The sequence below is a fragment of the Lepidochelys kempii genome, chromosome 12, assembly GCF_965140265.1.
Source record: "Lepidochelys kempii isolate rLepKem1 chromosome 12, rLepKem1.hap2, whole genome shotgun sequence".
NCBI lineage: Eukaryota > Metazoa > Chordata > Testudines > Cheloniidae > Lepidochelys > Lepidochelys kempii.
In genome coordinates this window covers 32925437-32936621 of record NC_133267.1, presented here as the reverse complement: position 1 = coordinate 32936621, position 11185 = coordinate 32925437, and the positions used below count along the sequence as shown (strand labels likewise).

Here is an 11185-nt window from a genome sequence, read left to right as displayed (position 1 = left end):
CTTTGCTCGCCCCACGGGGGTTTGCTCTTTCAGCTGCCTTGAGACAAAAGGGCTTTGGGAAACTTTTCTGAAATGCTGCTTCACAGAGTCGCCCAGCAGGGTCCCCCCGTGAACCTCCACCCCAGCTGTGGCTACAGCTCTAGCTCAAGGGCTCGCCAGCGCATCGCATCTGGCCCGGTAGACACCATCTCCCCACTGGAAATACACGGACCAGCCTTCCCTCCAAGCTGCAAACACGCAGCCCCTTCCCCATCCACAGCTGCATGAACCCAGAGTCCTTTCCCCTCTGCAAACCCCTCCCCCCCGCCCACACAAGGCCTTTTCATGGTGCTTGGGGATGGAAGGGTTGGCCACTCTTGGGTCACGGAGTGGAGCCCATGGAGCCCAGGGCAAAGCTCCCATTTATTCAGTGGGAAGAGGAGAAGGTCCGATTTCTCCATTTCAGTACATGTGCTTCCCCAGTTGGGAGGGACGATTCTGCAAACACTCTTCTTCAGTTGCGTACAGGCTGTGCTATAGAAAAAGATAGGTTTGCACACCCGGCTCTTAAGGCCTTTCTGAGCAGTGACTCCGAAGGAACTTGGAAGCACTGGCCGAGGTGAGAGTGAGGATGCGGGGAAGCCGGTTTCACTAGAGGCAAGGAGGGTTTGATAACTGTCTAGATGTGGCACTGCCTTTGTGAGGCCATGGTTGGATGCTTTGCTGGCATCCTGCCCGCACGCCGTGTGGTGGGTTATCTGGGACAATGGGCAAATCTCCACAGGATCAGCAGTCCATTTGAATGCTTTCCTGAAGCTTATGTCCCTTTATCAGCAGCTCTCTGGATCTGGAAATGCCGCAGTGTTTCCAGGGCTCTCTGCTTTGAGTGCCCCACAGGAGCCATTTGCCAGGTAAGTGAGTGTGAAGCAAAGCTGGGATAGGGACTGGCTGATTGGCTTAGGGAACTCTCATGTGGCTACAGAGCCTTTCACCCATAAGTCACCAATTCAAAGCCAACCAAAGCTGGTAATAGCTGAAAGTTGTTTCCATCCAAAAGCTGTCTGGTGCCCTATGTGAATTGAATTTGGCACTCTCAGTGTGGTGCCCACATGTCAAAAATCCATCCATACAGCTGCTCCTGTGATAGCAGCCCACAGTATTGTGTGTATTAGGAATGCTTCAGCAGACAGTCAGTTCTACTGGAGGTGCCCAGGACTGAAAAGGGGTGGAGACTTCACTATCCTCTCAGCTCTACAGGGGGTCCCCGCTAGGTTAAGACTGGAGGTGGTGAGGAAATCTTGTACTACTACTTCCCGGGCTGCACCCAGCCTCCAGAGCGGTCAGACTTTCATAAGGACTAATCCATACAAAGACCAGTAATAATACAAAGCAATGTAAGTGCAGCCTCTAATTCTTATAATAATGCCTAGCTCTTACATAGAGAGACAAGGAGGGTGAGGTAATATCTTTTATTGGCCCAAGTAATAATATCCTGGGACCAACACAACTACATCACCACTGCATAGCTCTTATCTAGCACTTTTCATCAGTAGATCTCAAAGCGCTTTAGCAAAGAGGTCAGTATCAGTACCCCCATTTTACAGAGGAGGAAACTGAGGCACACGGGTGGTGAAGTGACTTGCCCAAGGTCATCTAGCAAACCAGTGGCAGAGCTGGGAATAGAAGCCCAGTCTCCTGAGTTCCAGCACAGTGCTCTAACCTCACAGTGTGACTTACTGGTTATGTTCTATCTACTTAGGTTCTTCTATTGATGCCAATCACCTTTATTATGGTTGTTCGCATTGCAGAAGTGCTGAGAAGCCCAAAGCGAGAGCGAGGCTCCATTGTGTTAGGCGCTGCACATACACAGAATAAGAAACTGCCCCGCCTCAAAAAGCTTACAATTTATATATAGACAAAGCAGGTGTTTTCTTACCAGAGTGGGAGCTGAGGCAAAGAAATTTGTGGCAGAGCAGGGCACTGAACTCAGGTCTGCTAAGACCCATTCTTCATCTCCTGAAAGTATCAGAGATATTCCCCTGCCACCAGCCAGTGCGAGAGCTTTAATAAAAAAAAGCACAAAGCACGCAGCTAAAAGATATTCACTTACAGTTTATTTTTGCCTGAAATTATTTCACATCTCTTTGTACACAGCTACAGAACAGTAGTAAACCATTGGTAAAAGCAACAGTGCTAAGGAAAAATGTTGGCATAATTTTTCTTTTCTTTTATTCTTTTCTTCCCGTGCTGTGTTCTTATACAGGTTTGGGATTTGAGGGAGGAAAAAAAAATATCTGGCAGACTAAGTGAGTTAAGACTTAAACCAATTGTTCTCTCTCTTTTTTTTTTTGTTTTTTTTTTTTTGGGTAAGTTATTTGGGCAGGGGTAATCTATCTAGCAACAAAGTAAAAAAAACCCATAAAATAAAAAGCCCCCCAAACAAACCACCCCCGCAACAAAAGCCTGGCTTCCATTGAAGATTATATATATATATATATTTATATATATTTATATATAAAAAAATTACATTGGCTGTATGTTAAATCTTGAGGTGCTCAAGAATAAAAGAACAGTGCTAAACTGAAAGAAAAAATAAAAAAAAACCAAGCCGCTCTGTACAACAAAGGCTCATTATGAAAAAAAGCCAACAGCATATTTATAAAATAAACCACAATTTTTGTTTATAATTTTTTAAGCAATTCTGGGGGGGGGAGGGGAGGGACGGAGAGATTTGGAAAGTAGTGGTCACATGTACAGACAGGGCAGAGCCATTAGATCAGCAACAATGTTATTTCTCACTCTCCCAAGAGGAACATGCAAAACAATGTGTGCATGATGAAAGGAAAGAAGAAAAAAGGTGGGGGGCGGGACACGAAGAAAATAAAAGCTAATGCACGAAAATTGCAGGAGAAGTTTTGTTTGAAATATTGGACGTAAACAGAATATGACAGAAGTGACTTGTGAAATTTACCAAGTTTTGTAAATATATCATTGGTAAAATGGCTGACAGGGTTTCCTTGCTCCCACCCAAAGCCCTAACCCTGATATGGCTTGAAAAGGCTCAGAGAAAGATTTCAGTCTTTCAGGAATGAAATTTATGTCTTATTAATCCCTGCGCCTCTCCCTTCACCCCCTCTTTTTATATATATATTCTCCTTCTGACTGCATGATGTTAGAGGCATTTTAAAATCAAAAATGCAGTGGGGTGAGTGTTCTGACACAGAGTGAGATTATAGTACGGTATGCATTACTAACAGGCAATTCCTCAAGGAGGGCTTTAAAAAAACAAAACAAAAAAATCAAGATAGCAAACTAGTTAATACAGTACTATATGCAAAAAAAAAAAAAAGAAAGTAAAAGAATTAACAATTCATAAATAAAAGACAGGTCCCAGACCTGTTATTTGTGAACCATTTTCTTAAATAGGTGCATTATGTAAATCTTATGTACAACAAAATTACTTTGCATAACAATTGCAAGGACCCAGGGAGAGGTGCAAATCATGTGGGTTGGTTTTTTTTTTTTTTCCCTTCTCTTGATGTTTTGTAGGCTGCCTTCCTGGAACAAAAACGGTGAAGAAGGAGGAGGAGTTCCTAATGGATGAACTCCAGCTGAGGGAACCCAATTAAAACCATAAGAAATTGATGTATTCTGTTTTTTTCCTCCACACAGCATAAAACACAAAGGCAAATAAAATCCACAAAGGATGGGTTTTTTCCCTCCTCTTTAGAATCCTCTTGCTGCTACAAAGTCTTTTTTTTTCCCCCCAATTTAAATTATGTTGATTTTGAAATTACAAAGCTGAAAGAATTAGGCAGGGTCTGGGCATGCTCAGTTCACCCTCCCCCCCCCACACAGCAACTCCTCTATCTCACAACCACAACTGCTAGAAGTGTAGTCCCAGAACTCACTGCTCTACAGGTCTTAGCCAAAAGTTGTTTTATTTTCTGGTTTTGTTTTTAAAATCTTTTTCTTCTTGTCAGAAGCTAAAGAGAGAGTTCACCAGGCTTCGGTGTAGCGCACATCCACTTCCTTCAGGTTGGGCAATTTAGCCTGTTTTGAAAGGGAGAAGAAAAAAAAAATCAGAATTAATGATAAGATTGCAGGTTCTCACAAGTCTGTATTGTCAGAACAATATGAGGATAGGTGCAATGAGCGAAACCAAACAGCCACCCCAGAAACGCCCTGATCCTGTGAACCCTTAAGCACGAGCTTAATTTATGCACGTGAGGAGCCTTATTGCCTGTAAAGTTAAGCACATGTGTAACTGCGTAACGGATTGAGGCCTTAATTAAGAAACAACGAGAAACCCAGTTCAAAGACATATGAGACCTGGTTCTGGTCTCAGTTACACCAATATGAATCAGGAGCAACTCTACTGAAGCCAATGGGATTATACTGATGCAAGATAAGGACCAGACCCTGGTCTTTAGTTCTGGCTATAACCGATTAACACAACTTGCTGTATGTAAAACCTTAAAATGACATTTGTAAAAGCAATCAGCTGACACTACTGTAGTCGCATAATAAAATACACAGCATCACACACTTCTCCCTCTGTCTCTCGTATCCTAATTTCCGTCCCCTTCAATTTATTATAAAGATCCCAAAAATTGTTAATGGATGTTTACTCTAATTCTGATCTCACTTAAACTGTAATTCCATCAACTTCCTTGGGGCTACTCCCAATTTCTACAGATGCAGGTGAGATCAGACTCAGGCTCTTTGTGTTGCTATTTGTCAGTTGCATTTCCATGGTCTCTTACTGCAATTGTAAAATTCTCTAAAAACAAACACTTACTTAGACTAGAGCCTTAGGGGGTTGTTGAAGTTTCTAGAGGTGATTATTACCTCTGTGTTAAGATTTATGTGCACATATATTTTGATAAGAGCTAGTTAGAACACTACAGACACTGCCAGCAAATAATTTTTCAGTTAGGCAATGACTTCAGTTGTGGGTGTTTATTTATTGTCTGGTTCAGCCTGCCTAGTACGTATGGGGGCGTCTGTGTACATGCAAGTGTGTTCGCTGACGGAGGGAGGTTGACAGGAAATGTCATCATTGCTCTAAAGGTTTGGGGGCTGAATCCTCACAAAGAGGCGTGGGGTGGAGAGGAAAGGTTTTTTATCAAAAATAGACTCACTTTGAAATCGGATTCCCAACAGATACAAAACCAAGTGCCTAAGGGAAAGCTGGTCTCTCTCTTTGAAAAGTCACACACACTGTATTTTTTCCCCTACTACTTTTAGAAGTGCCCCCTCAGATTAATGGAAGTAAAAGGGATCAGAGGGGAAAATGATTGGTGTGTCTGTTATTTCAGCTTGCTTAATTTTGTGCAACTGGCAACACTTTATGCAGGTTTTGTTGTTTGCCCCATATCATCACTTTCTTGTGTTGCTTGTGAGGTTCTTGCCACGCAGTGTCAGGGCAGAGCAGAACCAAAACAGGAAAATGTGACTGTAAAGCCACAGAAACTGCCAGGAGAGCTCAGGAGCTGGGGTGGGACCAGAAATTCTTTTAACTCATTTATTTTAATAGACCACATTTCAGGAGGGTGTTGTTTCTTTTGGGGCCCAATAGTCAGTGACCATGACCGTGTGTACATGTGACAAGTAAATGACAATTTGCTCAAGCAAGTACCTGATGCAAGTGCAAATGTGTTAACTGCATGTACAAATCAAGTGTTCAGTGGCATGTAAATTTTTACATGCACAATTATGATGCACATGCACATTAAGGTTTGGAAAAGCTAGCCCTGAAAAATCCATAGGATAATGGCCCTGTGATCATGTCTATAAGTGAGCTCTGTCTCCAAAGCAAGAACTAGGATGTACATTTGCAATGAATCCTCAAAGCTGTTTAAATTCAGCTGGTTCCAAGATTTGTCTCAAATTCAAAGCTCAGCCCAGGTTTGTGACCTTTTTGAGTGAACCTGGGACAATCTAAAATTTTGACACAAAAGTCGGTGGAACGAGGTGTTTCATTTTGAGTGTATGGGTTTTACAAATCTCCAGGGACGTGACTCACTCAAAACTGAAACGAAGAAAAAGTCCGTGTGAAGTCATGAGAACCAGAACCATCACGCTTCACACAGCCTTTGTCTGAATCCACCCATGGCTGCTTCCCTATCCCCGCTCCACTCCAGTGCATTATGTCACACTGTCTATGAAGTCCCTGGGAGAATGCAGACAACAAACTCTGAACATGGCAAATCTTGGTGTTTGGGGCAGTGCACAGGTGGTCTCTGTTTAAAGAGGAGTTCTGCCCTGATAAACATCTGAGTAAAAAAAACAATGGCACCTTTTTGCCCAAACAGTCTAATTTTCTGTATGTATTCCGACTCAGATCTCCTAATTAAATTGCTACTCCTTTTAATCCTGGTAGCACCAGAGGGCACACGCAGCTCTGGGAGAGGAAACTAGAATCAATTCTAGCTTGTGCATCAGTAATAGACCCAATTAAAAATTCTGCAATAGGAACATTGCATTTCTGATGGCACATAAACCAGAAAGAATCCAGCTGGAGTTTCATATCCCAGCTTTTTACTTGTACATTCAACAGACTAGATGTGGGTGTCCCTGAGAGACAAACACAAAACCTCCCAACACTACTTCTGCCATCACTTTTCCCCAAAAAACCCATGCTTTAGGCCACACAGTGTGCTTTTCCTGACTTAAACCTTCCTGGGTTTGTTATGCTCTGTTTAGATGCTCCACACAGACATCTGACTTTAGGCAATGCCCACCTCTTCTCCTGGAGTTTCCAGATCATCCGTTTCTCCATGACTGCTGCACTACAGAACATCTCTTTTTTCAAAGAGGTAAAATACAAGGTCTCCCCAAAGGCTGCCCCAACCAATTACCAACGATGAGGACAAAAATATATAAAGATCCCTATCCCAACACCAGAAGACGACTCAGGACACCACTTCCATGATACACTGGCCTAGGCTATACAATGTCTTAGTATTTTCAGGCTGACCCTGTCAGTATTCACAGACTACTGGTTGACTTTTACTAATGGATCTCAAAAACTGAAATACCTTGAGATCTTCATAGGTGTCTGCTGAAAGTTTGGTGCTGTTCATATTTAAGCTACACAGGCTTTTCATGGCTAAAAAAAGAAAACACACAGAGATATTTATGGGCTGGCCTACCTCTTACCACTTAATAATTCCATTTTATCTATAGGGCAATGCATAGACAGAGTGGTTTATACAGGCACAGTTATGAAAATTAAAATATATAACTTCAAAACTGGGCAATGGCATATTGGTCCCAGTTCAGGAAGGGCCTTTAATGCATGTGCTTAAGTCTCATTGACTTCAAAGGGATTTAAGCACTGCCCCAAATTGCAGCTTTTATTCTCAAGAGCACTGGTTGCCTATGCGTTATTTTGAATAACATCAGTCTGCACTGTGGGCGTGTTTATACTGTGCAGGAGAATATGCTGATCTAGAAACAGAGATGGTCATCAATCCATGCCATCTAATTTCATTTTGGGCTACAGTGTATTGTTGACCAGACTTTTCTGCTTGGGAATTCACCACGCCATCAGGTATTGACACATCTGGTACCTCTTGTGATGTCAGACAGCTGCTGATTTACGTCACAGCTATACATGCAGTGTGTATGACCTTTATAAACCTTGGCATCTACGATTCCCCAGCCCTCTCATGCAGCTCTCAGCACGTGTGGGATCCTGAATGGCTAGTTCAGAGGTTCCTCCTTTTCTTATTTACCTCTAATGTTAACAAACTAAAGCTGGGGTCTCCCCTCCCAAAAACCACAGTCACAAAACATAGCGCGGGGAATATAAAATTGGTCACTTCCTGAGAGGCTGAGCTGCCCAACTGATTTATAATGCAGCTCCACATGTCACCTTGGCTTTGCCTTTCTCTCTCTGACTCTCCATAAGATCACACTCCCATCAACGGAGGTATACCCACAATGGAGAGTATTAAGGAAGCGGTGCAGGTCTAAGACCAGTGGACCTGAGCATAAGGTAGAGGTGAATTACTATTGGGGGGAGAGTCCCATGAGGGACACCAAATCCAGCACCTATGCCTGCAGGCTGGGGAGTTCCAGATCCCAGTTGTTACTACTTGTGCCAATGGAACGCCAAACCTGGACACCCACTGCCCTCTCTAATCATTGCACAGCACAGAAATCCTTGTCTTTGAACCCACACGAATTCCCCCTCGAGTGTATTTGGGTCACTTACAGCTCAGTGCCAGCAGCCCAGCATCTGTGACGGGAGTCTCACACAAGTTGAGCACTTGCAGCATGGTGAGGTGTTCAGAGAGAAGCCGCAAACCTGCATCTCCAAACTGCAGGGCACAAGCAAACTCCATTAAAAACAAGTAAAATATTGTTCTGCAAGTAACCTGGCTGGGTATGTGGAATATTCAGGGCTTGGTCTGCATAGGAGACTTCAAACACTTCCCCTCCATCCCACAAGATTTACTACAATCTCAGATGACGAACGAGAAGGGTGAAGGAAGTATTATCCACATTTCACAGATGGGGAACAGAGAAATTAAGCCACCTGCTCAATGCCATAAACAAGTTTCTGGTAGAGCCACAATTTGAAAACAGATCTCCTGAGTTACAATCTACAAGGCCATTCCTTCACTGGATTGAATCCTTTGAAAATGTGCCCCTTATATTAGAGAGTTCCCACGCTGTCTACATGACAGTGGTCCCCAACCTTTCTTGTGAGAATAGCATATTGCTATTCCCAGAAGACTGTGGCGGGCGCCTAACACCCCACCACCGAAAAGCAGCAGCGGCAAGAAGTGCCGCCGCTGAGAAACGGCGATGCTTCTCGGCGGCCTTTCGGCGGCGGCGTGTCCTGCGGGCGCACAGAAATGCCCCAGCAGCTGCCATGGCACCCGCGGGCACCGCATTGTGGACCCTTGCTATATGAAATAGGCGATGGCAGTCTCATCCCAGTTCCTAACTGTATTACACCACAATTAGCATTAACTGGCTACTTTGGTGCCAGGAACAACGTAGTATCGGTAGGGCAATGGTCTTGTCGGCTCTGATCTCTGCTGTTTCTAAATTCTATGTTGATGGGCACACCAAGGTTGCACAAGATATTCAAAATCAAAGACAACATGGCTCCAAACTTGGGACCACACGTTTCAACTTTAACAACCACCCCCCACAGGATTATTTCACCCCAAAATTTGTGGGTTTTTTTTTTTTTTTGCGCAAGAGATCAGACTCCTTGTCCAACAAAAATGAACTCATTTTGAGCAAGAGGCATCTCCAGAATTCACATATCAAAAGTCTGAACATTCTGGCGAGATATTTTGTCCAATTTTGCACAAAAAAGGGACATTTGTTGTTTGCAAATCTCCGTAGAACAAAGTGGCAAAAATGTTCATGTGAAATATTGAGGAAAAAGATTCACAAATTTTGCACCGCTACATTGGGAATCAATGCACTATTTCTGGTGAGCTCTACCATGAGGTGCTAATAGTGCAGGGACAAACTCTATTCAATATTGGACCAGGGAGACCAAAACCAGCATGGCATGTAAAGAAAAATAAAACCTTACTGTTAAATGTAGGGTAATTTATTTAATGAATTTGTCCTCATTCTGCTAACCAAAATCACCATCAGCTAATTGCAGTTTCCTCACATTTATTCATTATTTGATTTCTTTTCCTCCTCTGTTCTTGTTTTTTAAATGCTTGATTCATCACGATTCATGGATGATTCACTATAAGTAGTTTTAACATTATCTACCGACTGTTGCTGAGCTGTGATTGGTCAGATAAATGGCATGGAATTGTTTCTCTTTCCTAATTGAATGAAAGCACTAGCATTTCCGAAGCAAACACACTGATATCTATGATCTAAAATTTTGTTTCAACGAAGTCAGAGTGGAGCATTCGAGTGTTGATAAGCAACAATCACTAAAGTGGTGTGATGTGACCAAAGGAAATTAATGTCAATGTCTGAAAATATTTGCAGAGGTTTTCACTGCAGTCCTTACCCCCTGAGATGACAATATGCCTTCTAAAATAAGGAAAACATGATTGACTAAATCATAAACCAGCTATAAAAACAGCAGAAAGGCAAATGCATTCTAAGGAGGCCTCTTCACACATCAGAACTCACATTCTTCTCACAATGACATTAATTCTGAAATTGCCGGTTGTCAGCACTGCTTCCATCTCGGTGCTTCTGTCTGCAAAACACGTACCTGAGTTGACCACAGGTTCAGCTGCTTGAGTGAAGGCAGTTTGATGAGGTGCTCAGCGCAGGCACTCGTTACATTGGTGAAGGCCAGGCTGAGGTTTTCCAAATTTCCAAAGGATCCCGAGCTTAATAACCGGGCCAGGTCTGCATCCTGAAAGCAAATATCAGTGTGACAAACAGGAGAATACTCAGTCTGCAATCATCTGCAGTAACCTGACTGATATGCTGGCCAGCAAGAGCTGCACAATTGTGCCGCATGTTTATAGCGATAAACAAGAACCACTCTGCATGGCTGCTTGTTTGGCAAAGAGCTGAACACTTGTGGCAGCATTGCCTCATAAACCCTTGGAAAATGAAACCAGCTGAGTCGAACATTACAACAAAATCTTCTTTGCAAGTGTATTATTATGGAAGCTGTGGGATTCATTGTCAGAGCAAATGCAGATTACCCCCGAGACCTGTTATTTACTCAGATCCAAAGTCTATTCCATTTCAAGTTCTAGGTCCCAATTCTGCTCAACTCAATTAACTGACTTCACTGGCATTAATCAAGGTGTACATCATTGCAGCCAACTGTGATTGTCTGTTTCAAACTTTCAAATGTAGAGTCCAGAATCAGACTTTCTGAAGTTTGCTTACGTTTTCTGTAAAATCCTGCCCTCAAATCCACACACCAGATTCTCCTGTAAATTCCAAATCTAGCGCAGATATGTATCTGACAATCTGAGCCGCACTTGTAGTGGCATTAAAAACTGCTGCACAGACCTGAAAGCGCAAGTTCCCCCTTACTTGGGGAATCCCCAGTGGAACGACTGCCCTTTAGACTGATAAAACTACTGGGGCCAATCTCTCCCCGTGCACCCTGTGACAGTGGTACAGCAGCATGTCTGAAAAAGGAAAGACAAAGCCTATTTTTGCTATTAGCAAGACTAACTTACTGTGGATTTGGACGGCAGGGTTAACCGTGTGGGACCACCTTTCCTTTGCTGTA

The 11185-nt window shown here is 43.1% G+C and overlaps 1 protein-coding gene across 7 annotated transcripts in view; it reads right to left on the bottom strand.

Moving 5' to 3' along the window:
* Nucleotides 1-2071: 2071 nt before the first annotated feature.
* The window catches only part of CMIP (c-Maf inducing protein), a 170881-nt gene continuing 161767 nt past the window's right edge, over nt 2072-11185 (bottom strand). For 6 of the 7 annotated variants that reach the window (XM_073308041.1, XM_073308042.1, XM_073308043.1 and 3 more), the window contains 5 exons: nt 11133-11180; nt 10199-10345; nt 8204-8309; nt 7023-7093; nt 2072-4032 (listed from right to left, as the gene is read on the bottom strand). In XM_073308041.1, the coding sequence (XP_073164142.1) occupies nt 3979-4032; nt 7023-7093; nt 8204-8309; nt 10199-10345; nt 11133-11180 (426 nt within the window). In that variant the 3' untranslated portion in view covers nt 2072-3978. The remainder of the gene's footprint in view (nt 4033-7022; nt 7094-8203; nt 8310-10198; nt 10346-11132; nt 11181-11185) is intronic. The other variant, XM_073308044.1, reaches the window with a different exon arrangement.